Here is a 24,670-nt window from a genome sequence, read left to right as displayed (position 1 = left end):
GATGTATCTGCCCTCCCTCCTCACATCATCTGTGAGATGAAAAAGGTGGGTGAGTGGTGTGAAGGGGGGGGGGGCACTTAAAGAAGTAAGTGACACTGTGCTCTAGAGAGGCCACGCCTCTTCCCTGGTTGGTCACTCCCAACTGAATGCCTCTCTGTCCAATAGTGGGCCGACAGCACACCAGCCCTGCGGCCACCACCAGCACGGCTGCTCTTGCTTCAGAAGGTATGTTAGTCAGGGCAGGGGAGCTGCAGTAGCCTGGCACTGTGCCAACACTGCCCCCTGGTTTGTTAGCATGTGGCCTGGAGTGCCCGCCACTGACCCTTGGTTTCCCCCCCACTTACCTGCGCACTGGCACATACTCTACAGCTCTAGAGTGGCCATCCTCCAATCAAGACATCCCACAGACACACACACCCCACCCGCTGCCCCCAAACCCCCTCCCTCCCTCTTCACCCCTACACTACACCCTCTGAGTGATCCAGGACTCTGGACCAAGGCTGGCCCTCCCTAAGGCCATCGTGCATAAATGTATTTTGTCCCCCCCACACCAAACGCAATCACGACACGCAGGTTAAAATATCAAAACAAACTCTGAACCAATTACATTAATTTGGGGACAGGTCGAAAAGCATTAAACATTTATGGCAATTTATCTAGTTAGCTTGCACTTGCTAGCTAATTTGTCCTGGGATATAAACATTGAGTTGTTATTTTACCTGAAATGCACAAGGTCCGACAATTAATCCACACATAAAACGGTCAACCGAATCATTTCTAGTCATCTCTCCTCCTTCCAGGCTTTTTCATCTTTGAACTTATATGGTGATTGGCATCTAAACTTTCATAGTATTACCATGACGACTGGCAAAACAGTTTGTCTTTCAATCACCCACGTGGGTATAGTCAATGAGGAGATGGCATGTGGGTACCTGCTTCTATAAACCAATGAGGAGATGGGAGAGGCAGGACTTGCAGCGTGATCTACGTCAGAAATAGAAAGGACTTCTATTTTAGCCCTTGGCAACGCAGACGCTCGTTGACGTGCGCGAGCAGTGTGGGTGCAATAAGTGAATAACATAGATTTCTACATTTATTTTGCAACGCTCACGCACGCGACGCGAGTGGTGTGGTCAGCCTATTAGAGCGCAGGACACTACATCCCTGCATTAAAGATGCTCGGTTCTATGTGCCCATGCATATGATTTTAAGACTTGTCATAGCCTTAGATCACCTAGTGATGGTGTTTTGCAGGCAGGTACTGGTAGCTGACAGTGTGACACTAAAAATAAATGGTTTTGTATTCATGAGCCATGGATAGATCACAATGCATTAACATTGTGTGATGTTCTAAAGAAATGAGAATTGAAGGTGATCGACATCGTTCTCATTGTCACACACACACCCTCTCGCGCGCTCACGCAGGTAGGGAATCAAATCAAATCGTATTTGTCACATGCTTCATAAACAACAGGTGTGGACTAACATTGAAATGCTTACTTACGGGCCCTTCCCAACAATGCAGAGAGAAAGAAAATAGAGAAATAATAGAAAAGTTAAACACGTAATAAATCCACATTGAGTAATGATAACTTGGCTCCATACAGGGAGTACCAGTACAGAGTCGATGTGCAGGGGTACGAGGTAATTGAGGTAGATATGTACATATAACCAGGAATAAAGTGACAGATAGTAAACAGTAGCAACATCAGTCAAAAAAGTTAGTGCAACAAGGGTCAATGCAGATAGTCAGGGTAGCTATTTGGTTAACTGTTTAATGAACTATTTAGCAGTCTTATTGCCTGGGGGTAGAAGCTATTCAGGCTCGTCTTGGTTCCAGACTTGGTGCATCAGTAATGCTTGCCGTCTGGTAGCAGAGAGAACAGTTTATGACTTGGGTGGCTGGATTCTTTGACAATTACACCGCCTGGTATAGAGGTCCTGTATGGCAGGAAGCTCGGCCCCAGTGATTTACTCCACTTCGGCTCCGTCGATGTGAATGGGGGCGTGCTCGTCCGTCCATTTCCTGTAGTCCACGTTCAGCTCCTTTGTCATGCTGACATTGAGAGAGAGGTTGTTGTCTGGCACCACACTGCCAGGTCTCTGACCTCCTCCCTATGGGCTGTCTCGTTGTCGTCGTCGATCAGGCCTACCACCGTCGTGATGTCTACAAACTTAATGATGCTGTTGTTTAGTCTGCTATATTAAGACCTGTCTGAGGTTGTGTGATAGCAGACAGAAATCTCCTTTCCATAATAATTACATTTGTCAGGTGACAATGGCCTTATTTAGTCTATATTCAGACATATCTGACACCTTTAACATTAACTTGATTTAGCTTAGGTTATTAATGCACACCGAGCCACAGCACTGATACAACAGGACTGTGTGTGTGTGTGTGTGTGTGTGTGTGCACAATATGTGCCAGCCTACCTACCTAGTGTGTGCATGTCTCTCTTTCTTTTGACTAAATAAATCTTTGTCAGTGAACGTTTGGGCAGTCTTAGCTCTAAAAACAAAGTAACGATCAAACACCCACACCCTACGTTTCCCCCGCAAACCAGTCCAATTAACATCCACAGATCGTAATCAATGCCCAGTTGATGCCCATACCTCACAGCCTCATTACATTCACCTGCATGGACTGGTACCTCCAACCAGCCAGCATGTATCTGTGCCTCTGCAAGCCTGCATGGGTTACCAGATGCACCTGGGCGGTTCTGATTTCTTTCTCGTTTTATCTCTTTCGTGTTGCTTGCTCCGTTTGATTTCTTCCCGTCGTGAACCTTCCTATGGTGAAAGAACAGCACACCTATGTCACTGGCAGCTTGAGCTGGTTGGCGATGGGTCACGCCCACAGAAGCTTTGAGTGACACTTGGACGCGACCCCGTGGCCCTTTCTGTTGCTGTTTGTTGTCTTGTTTCTCCTGCCTGGATGATAGATGGAATTCAATTGTTTTAATTGCAGCAGTTGAACGAAGATATACTGGTTACGGCTTACAACCGCAGTACGGTCTAGGCTTTAGATGCCTGGCAGGCAGGGAGTCTCCCTTTTTTCCCTACGATGCACCCTTTAGCTGGGCTGCACTCTGGGAGCTGAGCTGAGCTGCACTCTGGGAGCTGTAGTTTGCTGTGGATAATGCATGCCAAGCTTTTGATATGACCCACCAACCACCATCGCATGAACCACCTGCGAACGAGCCTGAGACCAATTTTTGCCTGTTGTCACGATATATGAAGATACTGACCTTTAAAAAAAAAAATCTTGCCCTTTTTTCCCCTTGCCCTCCTTCCTACATTTTTCAATGGAAGGTAAGGGACTTTGAGGATCTTTGAGACCTGATTGAAGGTTATCATATATATGTGTTTGTGTGTGTGTTTTTCTCCGTCTCTGTGTCTCTCTGTGTGTTTATATGTCTCACTCTCTGTCATTTTTCTTTTTCTATGTGAGCGTTTGCAATGTACTCTAATGTATGTACGGTGTGTGTGGCGTCGAGAGCATGTACCTGTATGTGATAATATGTCTGTGAGGCATGCTGAAAAGGAAATGGTACTGTTGTCACACCCTGCTCTCACTGTACATACAGGTACCCTGCTCCCTACAGTCTTCACTGTCCAAGCGTCACATGACTACTGATGACTACTGAGCAGGTCTTCTACTGAGCAGGTCTTCACCTCAGTGACCACAGAGGCTTGTGACATCACTGTCCTCTATTTTCCTCCTACAGTATTATGGCTCCTGGTCGATTGACGCTGGGCGTGGTTTGTTCTAGATTAGTTGCCAGTCATGTCCTAACGTTTGTCCCTCTCCCTCTTCTGTTTCAGCATGCAAAAGTTTACTAAACAAGAAGTCGGATGGTGGAGTGAAGGTAAGTGTTTTGAGCTGTATGGAAGTTCTGTGCCTCATCTCTTTTTCCCTTCTTCTGTCTTTTGATCTCTCTCTCTCTTCTGCTCTTGCTAGTTCTCTATTTTCCTGAGAAGTGTGTTGGCATTAGGAGACAGATTTCCTGTGTATGCTGTGGGAATGGAGAGACCAGCGTTTTGGTCTCCCCTTCCCCAAGACGTCTTACTTCTTAAGACGTCTCACAACTCAGTGTCTGTAATGTTTATAAAATGACAGGCAGTTGAAATATCGCTTCTTGAGGGGAACGGTACAAGGTTATTATAGATAAATATTACTTCACTGTCCATCTCAGCTGTCCAGATTGTGTAAATGGTATATAATCTACACCCATAGTAATTGATAGTAAAGTTATGATTTTCAGTTTGGATGTGTGTGAGTGTGTATCTTTGTGTGTGCAGACAGCTAGCACAGAAAGACTAGTAGGACCAATTTTTTTCACCAGCAAAACCTCTCCTCTGATCCGAGTGATCCGCATGCTGAAAGATCATTGGTTTTCAACAAGGAGTCAGTGCATGCAGTGAAGTGCCGTGATCGACAAAGGCCAAACAATAACCAGGTCTAAAGCAACACAACCCGCCTTAACGTTACAAAGAAAATCTGCACATTCTAGTAGCTCCGACGCCATCGTTTATTCACCAACGTTTCCAGAGCTAAGCCGTCTTCATCAGGGTTTCATGTCAAACACTGCAGGTCACAAGTATATATAGGTTTCCATTGGACACGCGCAGGTGTTTGTAATCTGTGGCATGATATCACTGGTCATGATCATAAATTTGTTGAATATGACTTAATGGATTCATATTGCTTTACAGCTATTTAATGTTATTGGTGGAAAGCCCTCCCTCTATGTTTCCCGTTTGTCCTTCTCAAAGCTCCTGTGTTTGTTTCTTTCTCTGTGGGATCTAACTGGCAGCTTCATTTTTTCCCCCCTTCTATTTTTATTGGTTCCTTTTCCCCTATGATCCCCTGTTTTTCCCCTCCTCTCTGTTGCAATCTGTTCAGAAAAGGAAGTCCAGCTCCAGTGTTTGTTTGATGGTGAGATCTGCTTCGTCTTTCTCTATCTCCTTCTCTCTTTTGTTCCCTCTCTCCCTTTCTCTCTCGGTTGAGATGCTAGAGGGTCTGTGGCAGTTTGTCTTGTTGGAATTCCATTGGCTCTCTCAATTCCATCCAACATCTCCAGCATTCTCACCACCATAACCATTTCCCTTCCACAGAACCAGTATCTACAGTACACGGGCTAACACAACGCATACACCGTTTCACACACAGACACACATGAACAAATGCACACGCGCAACAAACACACACCATCCCTTTCCTGCATCTGCATTTGCCCTCAATGCTCTCCCCAGCAGCCAGGCCAAGCCTACCTGTCTATGGATTCACTAGCCTACGGTCTCCCCCCAGAGTAGGTCCCTTCATCCCTCACATTGGCTCACAGCTCCAGGGTTGCCAAGAAAGAAGCTGTAGGTCAGTACCAAGCCAGAAACTCAAACCCCAAACCCTAGCCAAGGTCTCTCCCTCACAACCCTCCAAAGAGCCGGAAAAAAGAACTGTAGCAGAAAATAAATAGCATCAATGTCTTTTTTTGATGCAAGAAAAAGCCTACGGAACATTTGTCTGTATAGGAGAGTAAATATTTGAAGTCATTTCAGGATCTGTTTGAAAAGGGACACACAAGTGACCCCCCCCATTCCACTTCCCCAGAGACACACTGATTACCATGGCAATGGTAGTGTATCCCATGGCAGCAGGCTTGGCCTAGCAACAGGAATAGGGTGCATTTGTGCCATTGTAAATATCTATATTTTTTGTTTCTTTATTTTTCAAGTTTTGGAGGATTTATTGGACCCTCGTGTTTTTTTCCCTTTAAGAGAAACTTTCTATTTTTTTCCCACTTTTATTTTTTCTGTCTTGGTTGCCTACAAAATAATCTTTAGCAGCAACAACCCAGTAGTGACCGATACATCTTCTGTGGAATGTGACAGGACAGAGAATGTCACAGGGCAAAGAACACTTTGAAATGGCCATCCAATCCCAGCCTCTCTGTAGTGACCAACAGGACAGGGGTAGTCAAATCCGCATGTATTTTCTCCCTGGCAGTTGATTGACCAGTGTTACTGATTGACCAGAGATTCCAATCACCTGGTGTCCCAGGTCTGAATTAATCCCTGATTAGAGGGGAATGATAGAAACCAGCAGTACTGCAGACCTTGAGGCCGGAATTGAGTAAGGATGGGGCATAGGGGATGTGGAGTGCTTGCATGTGCAGTCACCTACAGTACCTACACTAAATATACAGAAGTATGTGGACACCCCTTCAAATTAGTGGATTCAGCCACACCCGTTGCTGACAGGTGTATAAAATAGATCACAGAGCCATGCAATCTCCATAGACAGACATTGGCAATAGAATGGCCTTACTGAAGAACTCAGTGACTTTCAATGTGGCACCGTCATAGGATGCCACCTTCCCAACAAGTCAGTTCATCGAATTTCAGCCCTGCTAGAGCTGCCCCGGTCAACAGTAAGTGCTGTTGTTGTGAAGTGGAAACGTCTAGGAGCAACGACGTCTCACCCGTGAAGTGGTAGGCCACACACGCTCACAGAACGGGACCACCAAGTGCTTAAGCGCATAGTGCGTAAAAATCATCTGTCCTCAGTTGCAAAACTCACTACCAAGTTCAAAACTGCATCGGGAAGCAATATCAGCACAAGAACTGTTCGTCGGAAGCTTCATGAAATAGGTTTCCATGGCCGAGCAGCAGCACACAAGCCTAAGATCAACAATATACAATGCCAAGCGTCGTCTGGAGTGGTGTAAAGCCCGCCGCCGTTAGACTCTGGAGCAGTGAGGAATCATGCTTCACCATCTGGCCGTCTGACGGACGAACCTGGGTTTGGCGGATGCCAAGAGAACGCTACCTGCCCCAATGCATAGTGCCAAATGTAATGTTTGGTGGATGAGGAATAATGGCCTGGGGCTGTTTTTCATGGTTTGGGCCAGGCCCCTTAGTTCCAGTGAAGGGAAATCTTAATGCTACAGCATACAATGACATTCTAGACGATTCTGTGCTTCCAACTTTGTGGCAACAGTTTGGGGAAGGCCTTTTCCTGTTTCAGCATGACAATGCCCCCGTGCACAAAGTGAGGTGCATACAGAAATGGTTTGTCAAGATCGGTGTGCAAGAACTTGACTGGCCTGCACAGAACCCTGACCTGAACCCCATCGAAGACCTTTGGGATGAATTGGAACGCTGACTGCGAGCCAGTCCTAATTGCCCATAATCAGTGCCCGATCTCACTAATGCTCTTGTGGCTGAATGGAAGCAATTCCCCACAGCAATGTTCCAACATCTAGTGGAAAGCCTTCTCAGAAGAGGGGAGGCTGTTATAGCAGCAAAGGGGGGAACAACTCCATGTTAATGCCCATAATTTTGAAATGAGATGTTCGACGAGCAGGTGTCCACATACTTTTGGTCATGTAGTGTACCTCACATGTCTTTGGCTGCATTTACACAGGCAGCCAAATTCTGATCATGTTTTACTAATTGGTCTTTTAACCAATCAGATCAGCAGTGAAAAATATCTTATGTGAAAAGATCTGATGTGATTGGTCAAAATACCAGTGAGTGGAAAAAATATCAGAATTGGGCTGCCTGTGAAGACGCAGCCATAGAGCCTCATTGGGGCCCACTGTAAGGATCCATCCCACAGCCTGGACCCCTCTTCTCTGGCCATCCTGCGCCACCCCACCCCAGCACTATCTCAAGCCCCATGCTTACCACCACTGCACACTCCCCACAACACCATACACACTCCATGAAAAGATCTGCTATGTAGAGTAGCTGTCATTTGTGGTTTGGATTTGAATGTAGGGCAATTGTTTTTCAGTCTAATTGTAAAATGTATATATATTGAATTAAAATGGGAGTCTGTGAGCCTACCAGGAAAATGTATTTAAAGCTAGTCTAAATTATATTTATAACATTGATATATAACTGTTAGTGTAGCGTAAATGCTACTATTTATAATTTAAAGGTAGAATTCTTAATTGAAACAATAACAGTTAGGCTATACAGGGTTTGTTTACATTGACTTTGTTTACAAACATTGGAGTAAAATAGCTTATTCTGGGTTCTGATGAGGTACGACAGTTAAATGAAGCTCATGATGCATGCAAGTTCTATTCTTCAAGAATCAATGGGTATATATCATTCATTTCTAAGTTCAAAAATGGATGTAGCAATTAAGGATTCTAGCTTTAAGAGATGACGCCGTCTTAAACGACGACAGCTCTTGTTCTCTTTGATGTGAAGATTTCAATGCTAGAAATACACAGTATTATAGTCTTAACAGAGTCAGGTTCTATGGACCAGCTCAACTAGACACTGAAGCTTTGCTTGTATTACTCTTGTGATGGAATGAGTGTTTAAAATGCTCTCTTCAAACCTATTGTGGGTCCATTAAAACCATAAGAACGTCCACATTGCTTAGAACAATAATACTACAATCAAATGTGCCCACCATCACAACCATCTCATCCCCTTTCATGGGCAGTTGTGATTATTTAGCCTTGAGTTTCTGTTATAAGAAAAAGAGAGGAGTGGTAGCACTGGACTAACGTCTGACGCATATACTGCAGGTTCCGTTTCTGGGGAATGTGAGCGTTGTTCAGTATCAGTGTGAGCACGTCGGAGACGGTGTCAAAAGGCTACTCTGTCTGGGACGTCTTATCACCAGTAAAGTAGTCCGGCACCAGCCGAAACCTCAACAGCATATTGCTCTTAACCTTTTATTGACAGATCATACTTTTCAACACCTCTCTTGAATTCATCTGTAAAGACTCTCTGTTAAAGGGATAGTTGCGATATTAGTTACATTCTTATTTGCCTTGAAGATATTCTAGGGTCTAGTGCTCTTTATTGACACAACAGTCAGGCTGTGGGGTTGTTGGCGAGAGGCTTTCTTCCCTATGCAACTTACTTTTCATTGTCTTACTCAGAAAATCCTCCAGATACATACATGCCTAAACCGCTTGGGAGAAACAACAACCTTCTCATCAAGGCCTTTCACTGCATGCACAGACTCAGACAACTAGGCGCCGTTAGTCACCTACTCTTCATTCCTTAACCAGATTCTGTAGCCATTTGATATTGGCTGTCTGAGTTGACTCTTTGTGGTCCATAGATGTTAAGTGCTTGTTCTGATCTGATTCCACAAGGTGGTGCAGACTGTGTTCTATGCAGGGACAGTGGTTTCTTTACCCTAGCAGGTACCAATCAATATTGAGATTGAAGTGCTTGGATCCTGTCTGGTTCTACTCTCAAAGTTGTTAAGAGATTTTTACAATGTGTTCGATATTCCTGTGTATTTAGAAATGTTACTACCGTGTGCAATATCTGCAAAGACTGTAGATTGTAATGCAACAAGAGAAATCACACTCAAGAGGTAGACACGGACTCAAAACCATTTCAAACACCCAATTGGAGACCTCCACACATTCATTTCCGAAATGAAAGAAAATCGCTAAATTAATTTAGCGTGTCAAGAATGTTAACTTGCTCGCACAGAGGTGTCAATGTTCTCAGAGCGCATCTTTCTACACCTACAAATTCCTTTTGACTTTCAAAAGAGGCAGTCATTTTATGTATCAAAGGGAAAACACTGCTGCTGAATTAAAGCATGTGCGTAGTGCATACTGTACAGACAACAATTGTCCCTGCAAAAACACCATCCGAACACATTGGCAGGCACAATGCAGGCGTAAGTCTCTGCAGACAACATTGTTTACTGTAGCCTGAAGAAGATATCTCTTCCATGACACACACTCACCGACCTGCACCTCAGCCTCGTAGACTGGGGCTGAACAGTCCCATGGGTTTGCCTACATATATACATACAGTATACTCTGTAGAAGTCATTTTGTGTTGTTGTTTTTTTTGCCCCAGCCGCAGACAAACAACAGTAAAAACAGTGTAGTGAGCAGTACCAGCAGCACCAAAGACAGCAGCATATCATCTTCAGCACCAATGGTATCTCATCTATACTTGGTTTCTCTCATTGTTGCTTTACTCACCCTGTTCCATTGGATTAGTCCCCAAGTTTCTGTTTAGTTCTTGCTTTTTGCCGTCTGTTTGTCTCATCCCCTCTTTATTGACTCTCCCTTTTCTTTTTCCCTCCGTTCCTTCCACCCTCTCCTCTTCACCTCCATTTTGAAAAAAGTGTGATGTTGACGATGGTTTTGATGGTTTTTAAACCAAACAACTGGTTTGTGCCTGTGACCCTCTCCCACTAGGCTCCTGTTTTACTCAGACTTACTCTCTTGTCAAACACAGACATATATGACAATGCACAACAAAACATACACAGATAATGGTATTTTAGAATATATTCACAATGTCACGATTGAATGTTTTTAGGAGTCCGTTGTGGGTATTTGTATTTCTCCCGTGATAATGCTGGGGATTTGATACGCTACACATTTATAGGACGGTAGCTGAATAACTGGCGTGTGTGTCAAAATATATTTTTTTGGGACTTGATACCAAATTCAAAACAAGGAAATTCAAAAGCTCATTAAAACCATGGGTAAAACAGGATCCAGAAATGTCAGGAAACAGAGATATCCCAATTGTATGGAATATGCAGTCCCTCTATCTACACCTATCTCCTTGTGAACCCTTCCCCCAGGGCACCCACACAACATTTCAATAATCCAACTCATCTGAAGTGATATTGAATCTCCCTTTCCAGTCCTGTCTCTGCCCCTCTACTCTGTTAAAATAACATATACAGGGGAAGCAAAGAACTATGGTGAAAAAGCCCAGAGGGCAGGTATAGTGGTGTCTGTCAGACAGACTACTGAGCTCCAGTGACCTGAGAGAGACTTGAAACCTGTAGGAGGGAGAGAATCTTAGCCCGGGTGTTTGGCAAGGCAACAATGTACTGTAGAACTGTGGAATGTCAATCAGGCACCCAGCAGGGCTCTACGCTGACTTTCTTGACAATGAGCACATATTCCCCTAAGTTGAAAAATGTAGGCGCACACAAAGACATTTAGAAGCACAATGCAAAATATTTGAGGTGATAAAGCTAGAATCCTTCATTTTTCTAGGCGCACTGCTGCTCCTAAATTCAAATTCCAGGTGGCATATACAAGTTAAATGGTCGCACTGTAGAGCCCTGCCCAGGCTAAGAGAATCCCTTTTCTATCAAAGCCAAATCAGAGGCCCACCTCCATCAAACTGATTGGGAAGATTTGTTTCTTACTCTTCTCCAGTAGGGCTACCGGTAAGCTATTTGGTGTTGTTGTGGAGTCACTGGCTGATGTGGTCAGTTTTAAAGGATGGTTTCTCTCTCTGGGTCACCGCTCAGTTGATCTGTCAGTCATCCCAAGACAGTGCTGTCTATGCTATATCAGCCTCCAAGCTTTTTCTGATCAGCTACGATGCATAAACTTCCTGAAAGGCAGAATGTCAGGCTCTGTGGTACCATTTAAAGGGACAGTGCAGCATTTTGGCGACTAAGCCCTTCTTTCTACTAACCCAGAGATTAACTCATGGATACCATTTGTATGTCTCTGCGTGACTTAATTGCCAAAACGTCGCACTATCCCTATAAGCTAATGGCCCCATTATCTGAGGGACTGCATCTTCATGTGTGTAGGTGGTTTTGTTGAGATTGAGTCTGTAGACCAGTGTCCTGTGGGAAGGTCCAGGGGTGTGCTATGTGGGAGTGCCTTGGGGGTGTCTGTGATGCAGTATTGTAAGCTATTAGGCGCTTTTGCGATGAGTGTTTCCATGGTGACTGACTGTGACGGCAGGGTCTAGGTTGGAGGGGGGGGGGGGCTGCTGATCCAATCTCATAGCCAGTCAATCCCCTCATCCTCAATTCAGACTTTTCAGCCCTCTCTGTCTGTGTCCCCTCTCCTCTGTTTCTTTACGTTTAGAGGCCCTCTTCTACTCCAATAAGTGACATAGTCCATAGCTCCTTCCTCTAGTGAAATGGGGTAGTTTGTAGTATGGTCTACTTCTCAAAACCCCATCCTGTCTCGTCGCCCCCCATGACGGAGCCCCTCTGCTGCCTCTGTGCTGTGGCGTGTGTGCTTGGCGCTGTGTGTGTGTGTGTGTTTACATGCATCGGGCGTGTGGACTGTGTATCCCACACGCCCTGGGCCTTCCCTGGTGGTCGCTGCATGTTAAACTCTCTCCTGCTTCCCCTAGGAACCACAGACCACTGTCGTGCACAACCCAGCTGACGGCACCAAGGTAAGCCGCTACTGTACCTCTCTAATCCCATAGCCGCTATAGGCTAATACTAATGCTAATGCTAAAATACCTTAGAATGGTTACTAAGGTACCTCAGAGTGGCTGGAGCTCTACTAAGATACCTTAGAGTGGCTGGGGCTCTACTAAGATACCTTAGAGTGGTTACTAAGGTACCTCAGAGTGGCTAGAGCTCTACTAAGATACCTTAGAGTGGCTGGAGCTCTACTAAGATACCTTAGAGTGGTTACTAGGGTACCTCAGAGTGGCTGGAGCTCTACTAAGATACCTTAGAGTGGCTGGAGCTCTACTAAGGTACCTCAGAGTGGCTAGAGCTCTACTAAGATACATTAGAGTGGTTACTAAGGTACCTCAGAGTGGCTGGGGCTCTACTAAGATACCTTAGAGTGGCTGGAGCTCTACTAAGGTACCTCAGAGTGGCTAGAGCTCTACTAAGATACCTTAGAGTGGTTACTAAGGTACCTCAGAGTGGCTAGAGCTCTACTAAGATACCTTAGAGTGGTTACTAAGGTACCTCAGAGTGGCTAGAGCTCTACTAAGATACCTTAGAGTGGTTACTAAGGTACCTCAGAGTGGCTAGAGCTCTACTAAGATACCTTAGAGTGGCTGGGGCTCTACTAAGATACCTTAGAGCGACGCTAATGCCATGAACGCTTAACCACTCCACGTATACTGACAGTCACACTAACTTAGTCGCACTAACCCTCAAAACACACAAGCCGCAACAGCTGCAACAGTCCCTCACTCGCCCAAACCACACTGGCTCAGCCACCAAAAAAGTCACACACACACTGAAAAAGTCACATACACACACCCTTAACACACAGTTTGTACCCCACCTCACCAAAAGGCTGTGTTTGGTGTGGGTCCTTGTGCGCTCCCCCTCCTGTCTGCCTGGCTGGTTTGTGCAGGGTTTGTGTTCCTCCGAGGGAGCGTCCGTCCAACCATTTGTCTGTCCGTCCACCTGGGAAAGGCCCCATCCAAGTCATCCCTCAGCACGCAGACTAACACTGTTTCCTCCTGTTATATCTCTGTCTCTCATTTCCTCCTCCTCTCTATCCTCCATGTTTCTGTCCATCACTCGTCTCCCCTACAGGGCTCTACAGAGAGCTGTAACGTCACAGAAGAGGAGGATGTGAAAGGCAGGAAAGGTATGCCAAACGTTCACCTACTCTGCATGTTTTCGCACGTCTTCTATCTATATATCTGTCTGCAAAAGTGTTGGTCAGAAAGACAGGGATAGAATTCAAGATGGGCCTCAGAGATCTTGGCCAGTGGATTCTCTTGAGGTAGTATATATTATACACATGATTGAAGAAGCCATAGTTATCTGAGAAATGGGGATACAAAATGATCATTCATGTGCTCCTGTGTTGTCAATCCTTGTCCTTCATTTCTTTAGAAAGAGAACAGATTATGATCAAGGCCTGGGAAGCCGTTGATGGCCTGAGTTAACTGTCAGGCTGGTGTCTGGGCCTGTGAGCATCTGGGAAATGTATCGTAGGAGAGGTAAACACAGATGGAAGGTGTCTGTAAATGAGTATACATTATATGGCTAGAGAGGGAATGAGGAAGCACTGCCATATTGGAGAACAGCTTTTTTTTTGGTCCTTACAGCTGCTGTGGAGAAGTCAAAGAAGTTTGTATTCCTACAGAGTGAAAGGAAATGTCTTGCTGAGAATGGAAAATAGCACAGTAGTCTTAGCTTTTCAGACTGTGAGAGACGGAGCTGAATCCTGGGCGGTCGAGCCGTGGACGTAGACTATGCTTTGTCTGAACAAACTACTAAACTAGCACATGAAGGCCTTATATATCTTTAGATAGTCCCTAGTCTCCCCATTCTTGGTCTCACAGCTCCCCTGGGCCTAAAGAGTTGGGACTCCACCACTCTAAAATCTGTGTGTGTGTGTGTGTGTGTGTGTGTGTGTGTGTGTGTGTGTGTGTGTGTGTGTGTGTGTGTGTGTGTGTGTGTGTGTGTGTGTTTGCTTGCGCATGTGCGCTATCAGTCTGCACTCAGAGCTCAATAACGTGGATAACAGAGCTGTCCTGTTCAGAAGAGTCGTGAAACGGCGGGTTTACAGGTGCGAAAACGTGGCCTTTTTACTGCTCGTCCAAACCACTGTGTTTAGATAACACGAGTGGTGGGGGAGGGGCTGCGCTGCAGGATTTTACGAGGGCACCCTCGTTTCAAGTCGTCAGGAGAAAAAGCAACAGACTCCAGGACCGACAGGCTCTCTGGCACTAACGTCATCCTGCTGACGAGCGAAAAGGCCCCACATTCTGAGAGAGGGTGACAAAATGTGCCAACACAGAGGCCTCTTTCAGGTCTTAAACACAGAGACACAGATATAGTACATAGACATCAGAATCGATGAAAGCCCATGTCAATCGTCACTCTCATACAGTATTTCCAGAGACCTACAGTGCCTTCAGAAAGTATTCACACCCCTTGACTTATTCCACATTTTGTTGTGTTACAGCCTGAATTTAAATTTGATTCAAATGAGATTTTTGGTCACTGACCTACACACAATACCCAATAATGTCAAAGTGGACTTATGTTTTTGAAGTTTTTGCAAATTAATAAAAAATGAAAAGCTGAAATGTCTGAAAAGTATTCAACCCCTTTGTTATGGCAAGCCTAAATGAGTTCATGAGTAATTTTTTTTTAACAAGTCAAATAATAAGTTGCATGGACTCACTCTGTGTGCAATAATAGTTTAACATGATTTTTTATTGACTACCTCATCTCTGTACCCCACACATACAATTATCTGAAAGGTTCCTCAGTCGAGCAGTGTATTTCAAAAACAGATTCAACAACAAAGACCAGGGAGGTTTTCCAATTCCTTGCCAAGAAGGGCACCTATTGGTAGATGGGTAAACAACATTTACATTGAATATCCCTTTGAACATGGTGAAGTTATTAATTACACTTTGGATGGTGTATCAATACACCCAGTCACTACAAAGATACAGGCGTCCTTCCTAACTCAGTTGCCGGAGAGGAAGGACACCGCTCAGGCCAATGAGGCCAATGGTGACTCTTAAACAGTTAGAGTTGAATGGCTGTCATAAGAGACTGAATAAAATATTCCGAAACATTCATCCTGGTTGCAACGAGGCACTAAAGTAATACTGCAAAAAATGTGGCAAAGCAATTCACTTTTTGTCCTGAATACAAAAGTGTTATATCTGAGGCAAATCCAATACAACATGAAGTGGTGGCTGCGTCATGTTACGGGTATGCTTTTTCAGGATAAAAAAATAAAAGGAATGGAGCTAAGCTCAGGCAAAATCATAGAGGAAAACCTGGTTCAATCTGCTTTCCACCAGACACTGGGAGATTAATTCACCTTTCAGCAGGGCAATAACCTAAAACACAAGGCCAAATTTACACTGGAGTTGCTTTACAAGAGGACAGTGAATGTTCCTGAGTGGCCAAGCTAGAATTTTTACTGAAATCTGCTTGGAAATGTATGGCAAGACCTGAAAATGGTTGTTTAGCAATTATCAACAACCAATTTGACAGAGCTTGAAGAATTTTGAAAATAATAAATGGGCAAATGTTGCAAAATTCAGGTGTGAAAAGCTCTTATGGATTTACTCAAAGACTCTGTCGCTTTAATCGCTGCCAAAGGTGATTTTAACATAGGAGAGGAGAGCTTCTTTGGTTTATATACTGAACAAAAATATAAAACCACAACATGTTTCATGAGGTGAAATAAAAGATCCCAGAAATGTTCCATACGCACAAAAAGCTTATTTCACTGAAATGTTATACACAAATTAGTTTACATCCCTGTTAGTGAGCATTTATCCTTTGTCAAGATAATCCATCCACCTGACAGGTGTGGCATATCAAGAAGCTGATTAAACAGCATGCTCATTACACAGGAGCACCTTGTGCTGGGGACAATAAAAGGCCACTCTAAAATGTGCAGTTTTGTCACCGAACACAATGCCACAGATGTCTCAAGTTTTGAGGGAGTGTGTAATTGGAATGCTGACTGCATTTAATGTTAATTTCTGTGCGCCCCTGCCCAGTCATGTGAAATCCATAGATTAGGGCCGAATGAATTTATTTCAATTGACTGATTTCCTTATATGAACTGTAACTCAGTAAAATCTTTGAAATTGTTGGATGTTGCGTTTATATTTTTGTTCAGTATAGTTAATCCATGAGGTGCTCTTTGATCATGGGATGAAATACTACAGTACAAAAATAAGTTGATGCTGGATAGTAAACTATGCTAAAAAAGCCTTTGTGCAAACCAACTTCCAGAAGTAATCAAAGCACACTCATGTAGTGGAAACATTTTAAAGCCTTTAATGTTTTATGGCTTATGCATGGCGAGAATAACAAAACACAGACGTGTTGCGGCTACAACACTTTATCAGGGTGACAAAGAATAGTGGTGAACAAACATGTGTATATCCCAGCTCTCACAGGAAGTGATTCAATTCATTACCATACAAAAAACTTGAGGAAAAAAAACACATTTAAGATACAAAGATAAACAAAATAAATAAATAAAACAACAAAATAAGTGCAATATCGTAAAAGGAAAAAACAAACTGTGTACTCATGTGCTCATGTTACCAAATTTAAGAATGGAGAACACATTTTTTTTACAACAAAAACATTTTGTAAACCATATATCTCTTACAGGAAGGGTGAATAATCAATTTCCTTATTCAGACCTGGCAATACAGTGACCCTTAGTTTAAAGATCCAGAACATTTAGCCTTGTAGGAGGTGTTTGAGACGATCACCCCCCCTGCTAGAACTGGGAACCACTTCAATGGTCATGGCTTTCAGAGAGTTTGGGCTGCCATGGCCAACCTGTGTGTAATGTTTAGCCATATGATATTTGTTGTTAGCAGTCCTTATAGCATATGCATGTTCAGACACCCTGTCCTTGAGCCTTTTCTTAGTACATCCTATGTAAAAGCACCCACATGGTAATTCCAGCCTGTACACCACATAGGTAGTTTTGCAGTTGACAAAGGATTGCACTTGATTGGTTTTAGTCCACTAGTGTCCCCGAACTTATTTGTTTTTACAGTGTGATGGCAGTGATTGCACTTACCACATGGGAAGTTGCCTGTGGGCTCGGGGAGCCAACTGGGCTTAGTTACTAGGATGAGGTCGCTGCGCACCAACTTATCCTGTAAGAGAATGCTGGGAGTTCAGTGAACACTCTCCACTGGCTTCCAGTTGAAGCTCGCATCCGCTACAAGACCATGGTGATTGCCTACGGAGCTGTGAAGGGAACGGCACCTCCATACCTTCAGGCTCTGGTCAGGCCCTACACCCAAACAAGGGCACTGCGTTCATCCACCTCTGGCCTGCTGGCCCCCCTACCTCTGAGGAAGCACAGTTCCCGCTCAGCCCAGTCAAAACTGTTCGCTGCTCTGGCACCCCAATGGTGGAACAAGCTCCCTCACGACGCCAGGACAGCGGAGTCAATCACCACCTTCCGGAGACACCTGAAACCCCACCTCTTTAAGGAATACCTAGGATAGGATCAAGTAATCCTTCTAACCCCCCCCCCCTTAAAAGATTTAGATGCACTATTGTAAAGTGGTTGTTCCACTGGATATCATAAGGTGAATGCACCAATTTGTAAGTCGCTCTGGATAAGAGCGTCTGCTAAATGACTTAAATGTAAATGTAAATGTAAACACATCGCACAGAGTAGGATCACTTTCAATGATGCTCTATTTACGTTTCATGATGTTCCTTAGCCGTGGCTGCCTCTTGGTTTCGGGGGTCCCAGTCAATTGGTTTGAGGTTTATTTCTTTTTTTGTTCTTCATTTTTTTATTCTCCATTCTTACATACATTTGGTAACGGGCTCATGTGTACACAGTTTTTTACTTTTATGATGTTGCATTTATTTTGTGGTGTTGCATTCAGTGTTTCTTTAATTCTTGCCACGCATAAGCCGTAATACATGAAAGGCTTTTTCATTTTTCCACTACATGAGAGTTGCTTTGATTACTTCTGAAAGTTTTTTGCACAAAGGCTGTTAAGGCATTATTTACAAGCCAGCATCAACTTCTTTTTGTTCTACAGTGATTCTAACATGTATTGTATTTGTTCTACAGTGATTCTAACATGTATTGACTCGGGCGGTTGATTTCTCATGTTTTACATTTATTACATTTTTTTACCATCATTAGAATTTTTATTCCTCTTTGACACTACAGAGTATTTTATGTAGATCGTTGACAAAAAGATGACAATTAAATCCTTACTTTACATCCCACTTTGTAACACAACAAAATGTGGAAAAGGTTAAGGGGTGTGAGTACTTTCTGAAGGCACTGCAGTTTACAGTATGTTGTAGGAGAGAAAAGAGAAGCAGAAAGTTGGAGTGACAGATTGGAACCCTCTTGTCTCCTCCACAGTGGAGCTGTATGACCGTATGGGTCTCCGTGGCTCTCAGCACTGATGTCGTCTCAAAAAGAGTGCTGTGGAGAGCTGCGGTTGGGACATGGATACTGAGTGCAGGCCAAGTGGCTATACACACTCTCCTCCGAGGAGATCGGCACAGCTGGAATGTAAAATAGGGAGTTAACGTTGCGTGTCAGATATTGAACATGTAACACTGTGGTGACTTCTGATTTGTGAGGTGTGTGTACAGTGTGGTCTCACTCCCATGTTTCTCTGGCTAGTTGTGATGGAGACTCACACACCCCTCCCTGTGTGTCTCTGTGTACGGAGGTAGTGGGATATATAACGTGTGGCGGGTTTTGCTAGTGTATGGTCGGGTTGGGGGTGTACTGTTTTCTCTTGGTAAAATAGTAGTGTACAGAACTGTGCCTGATCCTCCTGTGTCTCTCTCTGGCGTGTGTGTGTGTGTGTTGCGGTGGGGGCAGTGTCTGCATGCGGGTCTAGCGCAGACAGCGCAATGGTCAGCCAGTGCAGTGCCAGTGAGGAACAGACCCAGGCTCAGCCCCCTCACTGCCCACCCACCTGTAAGTCAGCAGCAGTACCACCCCTCTCCTCGCAACTCTGACCTTTCTGTCCGTTCCCTCATTTATATTGTCATTTATTAATTTATAAACTCATTTATATTGTTCCCCTGAGGCTGTCTGTCCCCATAATACTGTCCCCATAATATTGTCCCCCTAAGACTGTCCCCATAATACTGTCCCCATAATACTGTCCCTATAATACTGTCCCCCTAAGACTGTCCCAATAATACTGTCCCCATAAGACTGTCTCCATCATACTGTCCCCCTAAGACTGTCCCAATAATACTGTCCCCATAAGACTGTCTCCCTAAGACTGTCCCCATCATACTGTCCCCCTAAGACTGTCCCAATAATACTGTCCCCCTAAGACTGTCCCAATTATACTGTCCCCATAATACTGTCTCCCTAAGACTGTCCCAATAATACTGTCTCCCTAAGACTGTCCCAATAATACTGTCCCCATAATACTGTCTCCCTAAGACTGTCCCCATCATACTGTCCCCCTAAGACTGTCCCAATAATACTGTCCCCATAATACTGTCTCCCTAAGACTGTCCCCATCATACTGTCCCCATAATACTGTCTCCCTAAGACTGTCCCCATAATACTGTCTCCCTAAGACTGTCCCCATCATACTGTCTCCCTAAGACTGTCCCCATAATACTGTCTCCCTAAGACTGTCCCCATAAGACTGTCTCCCTAAGACTGTCCCCATCATACTGTCTCCCTAAGACTGTCCCCATAATACTGTCTCCCTAAGACTGTCCCCATAATACTGTCTCCCTAAGACTGTCCCCATAATACTGTCTCCCTAAGACTGTCCCCATAATACTGTCTCCCTAAGACTGTCCCCATAAGACTGTCTCCCTAAGACTGTCCCCATCATACTGTCCCCCTAAGACTGTCCCAATAATACTGTCCCCATAAGACTGTCCCCATCATACTGTCCCCCTAAGACTGTCCCAATAATACTGTCCCCATAATACTGTCTCCATCATACTGTCCCAATAATACTGTCCCCATAATACTGTCTCCCTAAGACTGTCCCCATAATACTGTCTCCCTAAGACTGTCCCCATAATACTGTCTCCCCTAAGACTGTCCCAATAATACTGTCCCCATAATACTGTCTCCCTAAGACTGTCCCCATAATACTGTCTCCCTAAGACTGTCCCCATCATACTGTCCCCATAATACTGTCCCCATCATACTGTCCCCATAATACTGTCTCCCTAAGACTGTCCCCATCATACTGTCCCCATAATACTGTCTCCCCTAAGACTGTCCCCATAATACTGTCCCCACAATATCTTCCCCTAAGACTGTCCCCATCATACTGTCCCCCTAAGACTGTCCCCATCATACTGTCCCCATAATACTGTCTCCCTAAGACTGTCCCCATCATACTGTCCCAATAATACTGTCTCCCTAAGACTGTCCCCATAATACTGTCCAAATAATACTGTCCCCATCATACTGTCCCCATAATACTGTCTCCCTAAGACTGTCCCCATCATACTGTCCCCATAATACTGTCTCCCCTAAGACTGTCCCCATAATACTGTCCCCATAATACTGTCTCCCCTAAGACTGTCCCCATCATACTGTCCCCCTAAGACTGTCCCCATCATACTGTCCCCATAATACTGTCTCCCTAAGACTGTCCCCATCATACTGTCCCAATAATACTGTCTCCCTAAGACTGTCCCCATCATACTGTCCCCATAATACTGTCTCCCTAAGACTGTCCCCATCATACTGTCCCCATAATACTGTCTCCCTAAGACTGTCCCCATAATACTGTCTCCCTAAGACTGTCCCCATCATACTGTCCCCATAATACTGTCCCCATCATACTGTCCCCATAATACTGTCTCCCTAAGACTGTCCCCATCATACTGTCCCCATAATACTGTCTCCCCTAAGACTGTCCCCATAATACTGTCCCCATAATACTGTCTCCCCTAAGACTGTCCCCATCATACTGTCCAAATAATACTGTCTCCCTAAGACTGTCCCCATCATACTGTTCCTCCATTAATATTAGGGTCTAGATTCAATCCGTAGTGCTGTAGTTCCGTGTTGTAGCCCGATTGACATTTAACGGCAATGTTCCCACTTTAGCGGAGACTGCATTCATGGTAAACGCTGCATATGTCGGCTCAATCGGAAATAACCTTTACATTTCAAGCACGCTACAGTGCTAGAACTTCGGCGATACGGATTGTATCCAGCTGAAGACTGTCTCGAATGGGACATACTGTACAAGGTCCCCCTCACTATCTTCAATAGTTATAAAGTCTTAGAATGGGACATACTGTACAAGGTCCCCCTCACTATCTTCAATAGTTATATTAGCTGCAGGATCTTCTGTTTGTTTGTGCACATGAATTTCACTTGCCCACCCACAAAAAAATGAACTAATTATTACAATCACCAATCATTTTTATCAAAGTATTCCAGACAAATGCATACTAAGACAATATTAATTTGGACAGTCATTAGCCAATGGCTGAGTCCAAAATCTGGCTTGCCTACTACCTATTTAAACTGCATACTGTGTACTAATAGTACATACTATTTAGAACATACTGTTTTAGTAAAAGCAAATGCAACAAATGTCAGCATACTAGGCTCATCCTACTGAATGAGTAATCTAATTCGCAATTGCGTAGATTCCGGCCATTTGGAAAATAAGTATGAAATCCTAACATTTAAAGCATATTTAATTTGAAAAGATTTTACATACATGCATATCCAAAATTCCTACTATTTAGAACGCAAGTACGGGTATTCGGACACGGACAGTGATTTAGGGATCCAAAAAATGTAATAGCAAAAATATTTCACCATTAAACGTTTCCAGATTACTGCTGAGTGATTGGACTGGGTGCGACTCCTGCGTCTCAGTGTGTGACATTTTAAAATGTGTGTCTCACATCTCCTGCTTAGCTCTGTGTCAGCTCATCAGACTGACGCTACTCAGCTGTCCTATCTATCACTCAGCCTGTTCCAGTCCCTCTCAGACCTTGCCAAAAGCATGTCCCGTATCCGCTTTGCTATGACAGAAACGTTACCATGCTGTGCTCACGTGCTGTGTATAGACACTGTTTTGCACTGACATGCGCTTACTGTTGGCTTTCCCTACTCATTGAAGTGAGAACTTGTATCTGGGACCCAGTGTCCGTTCCTCTCCCACACATTACGTCTTCCTCTTTTTCTCTTCCCCTCCTTTCTCTGACAGAGAGAATAAATAATGCTGACCTTCTGAGGCTCACTGGCCTTTTAATTGATTTATCTCTCCCCATGGCCCTGACACGGACACCCAGCCTGACAGCTGAGCAGACCGTAGACAGACAACAAGCTGGACTAGACACAGGCTGGATTTCAATAAGCCTAAAGGCATTCTCTCCTTTTCCTACTGGTCAGACAGCAGCAAATCCCTCATCAGGTCTCTGAAGAGATGAAGGCATTGTAGACTTTTGAGATCAATTGAGATCCACCCCTAGACTGGCCTGCTCCGGTCGTCTGCTCACTAAACAGCCACCCCTGTCCCTGAGGTGTCTCTGTCTGTCTGTACTCTTCTACTTCCTCACTCAGGCAGTATCCTCCTCTGTTCTGGCCTGTAACTGGGTTTAGTGCTTGACTGCTGCCCCCTGCTGGCCATGAGGCCGGTGTCTTCATCTTCTGCTGTCAGTGTTCACTGGTGTCCCCTCTGTCCGTCTGTGTGACGCTATGCACATTGGTATATCTAAGTTGTTATTAGTGTGCGGATGTCCTTCTAAGTTTGGTTTTTATGTAACATATCTTTTATATAACTCAATTGCATATGGGCATTGTGCTCCTCTCAGACCTGTGTGAAGTTATTTGTTAACTTATACAGACTATGTAACAACTTCCATTTGTGTGCACATTATTCCAGTTTGAGAAAACGGGTCTTGTTGTCCTATCAGTGTTTTTGTCTGATTTGATCGCTTACATGGTTGCCATTTTGTTGCTGTTGTCATGTTGTCTTCCAGCTGCCCCACTGCATGACGATGCTAAGCACACTTTTGCTAATTGGAAAAGTTCAGGTCATAGCTCCTGTCCTGACTTAGAGCAAGCTCTGCCTGCGCCACCCTCCGTGGCCCCAGGGGGCAGCAACGTGCAGCTGAGTAAGTTAGACAGCCCTGAGGCAGCTTCTATAAAGCCAGGCTTGAGCTGCTTTTTGCCAGTTCATAATTCCTGTGGGAATATGAACAGAGGTGTGCTCGCAGTTATATATATATATATAGTACCATTCCAGGGTTTTTCTTCTTAATTTTTACTATTTTATACATTGTAGAATAATAGTGAAGATATTAAAACTATGAAATAACACATATGGAATCATGTAGTAACCAAAAAAGTGTTAAACAAATCAGAATATGTTTTACATTTGATATTCTTTAAAGTAACCACCATTTGCTTTGATGACATCTTTGGCATTCTCTCAACCAGCTTCATGAGGTTGATAGTACTCACCTGGAATGCATTTCAATTAACAGGTGTGCCTTGTTAAAAGTTCATTTTAACCGTTTGAGCCAATCAGTTGTGTTGTGACAAGGTAGGAGTTGTATACAGAAGTTAGCCCTATTTGGTAAAAGACCAAGTCCATATTATGGCAAGAACTGCTCAAATCAGCAAAGAGAAATGACAGTCCATCATTACTTTAACACATGAAGGTCAGTCAATCAGGAACATTTCAGTGCAGTCGCAAAAACTATGAAGCGCTATGATGAAACTGGCTCTCATGAGGACCACCACAGGAAAGGAATACCCAGAGTTACCTCTGCTGCAGAGGATAAGTTCATTAGAGTTAACTGCACCTCAGATTGCAGCCCAAATAAATGCTTCACAGAGTTCAAGTAACAGACACATCTCAACATCAACTGTTCAGAGGAGACTGCGTGAATCAGGCCTTCATGGTGGAATTGCTGCAAAGAAGCCACTACTAAAGGACACCAATAATAATAAGAGACTTGTTTGGGCCAAAAAACACGTGCAATGGACATTAGACCGGTGGAAATCTGTCCTTTGGTCTGATGAGTCCAAATTTGAGATTTTTGGTTCCAACCGCCGTGTCTTTGTGAGACCCAGAGTAGGTGAATGGATCATCGGTGTGGTTCCCACCGTGAAGCATGGAGGAGGTGTGATGGTGCTTTGCTGGTGACTGTCAGTGATTTATTTAGAATTCAAGGCACACTTAACCAGCATGGCTACCACAGCATTCTGCTGCAATACGCCATCTCATCTGGTTTGCGCTTAGTGGGACTATCATTTGTTTTTCAACAGGACAATGATCCAAAACACACCTCCAGGCTGTGTAAGGGCTATTTGAGCAAGAAGGAGTGTTAGATTACCTGGCCTCCACAATCACCTGACCTCAACCCAATTGAGATGGTTTGGGATGAGTTGGACCACAGAGTGAAGGAAAAGCAGCCAACAAGTGCTCAGCATATGTGGGAACTCCT

At 44.2% G+C, this 24,670-nt stretch overlaps 1 protein-coding gene across 27 annotated transcripts in view; it reads left to right on the top strand.

Annotated features, from left to right (window-relative positions):
- Positions 1-24,670, top strand: part of LOC106576966 (calcium/calmodulin-dependent protein kinase type II subunit gamma) — a 114,535-nt gene that overhangs the window by 82,962 nt on the left and 6,903 nt on the right. For 3 of the 27 annotated variants that reach the window (XM_045700793.1, XM_045700792.1, XM_045700809.1), the window contains 8 exons: positions 166-225; positions 3,826-3,869; positions 4,907-4,939; positions 9,856-9,939; positions 12,130-12,174; positions 13,289-13,343; positions 19,080-19,178; positions 23,198-23,332. In XM_045700793.1, coding sequence (XP_045556749.1) covers positions 166-225; positions 3,826-3,869; positions 4,907-4,939; positions 9,856-9,939; positions 12,130-12,174; positions 13,289-13,343; positions 19,080-19,178; positions 23,198-23,332 — 555 coding nt within the window. The remainder of the gene's footprint in view (positions 1-165; positions 226-3,825; positions 3,870-4,906; positions 4,940-9,855; positions 9,940-12,129; positions 12,175-13,288; positions 13,344-19,079; positions 19,179-23,197; positions 23,333-24,670) is intronic. The other 24 variants (XM_045700795.1, XM_045700798.1, XM_045700796.1 and 21 more) reach the window with 24 other exon arrangements.

Source organism: Salmo salar, chromosome ssa18 (genome assembly GCF_905237065.1).
Source record: "Salmo salar chromosome ssa18, Ssal_v3.1, whole genome shotgun sequence".
In the NCBI taxonomy this organism is placed as follows: domain Eukaryota; kingdom Metazoa; phylum Chordata; class Actinopteri; order Salmoniformes; family Salmonidae; genus Salmo; species Salmo salar.
The sequence above is the reverse complement of the archived record's forward strand: the minus strand, read 5'-3'. Positions and strand labels throughout refer to the sequence as shown.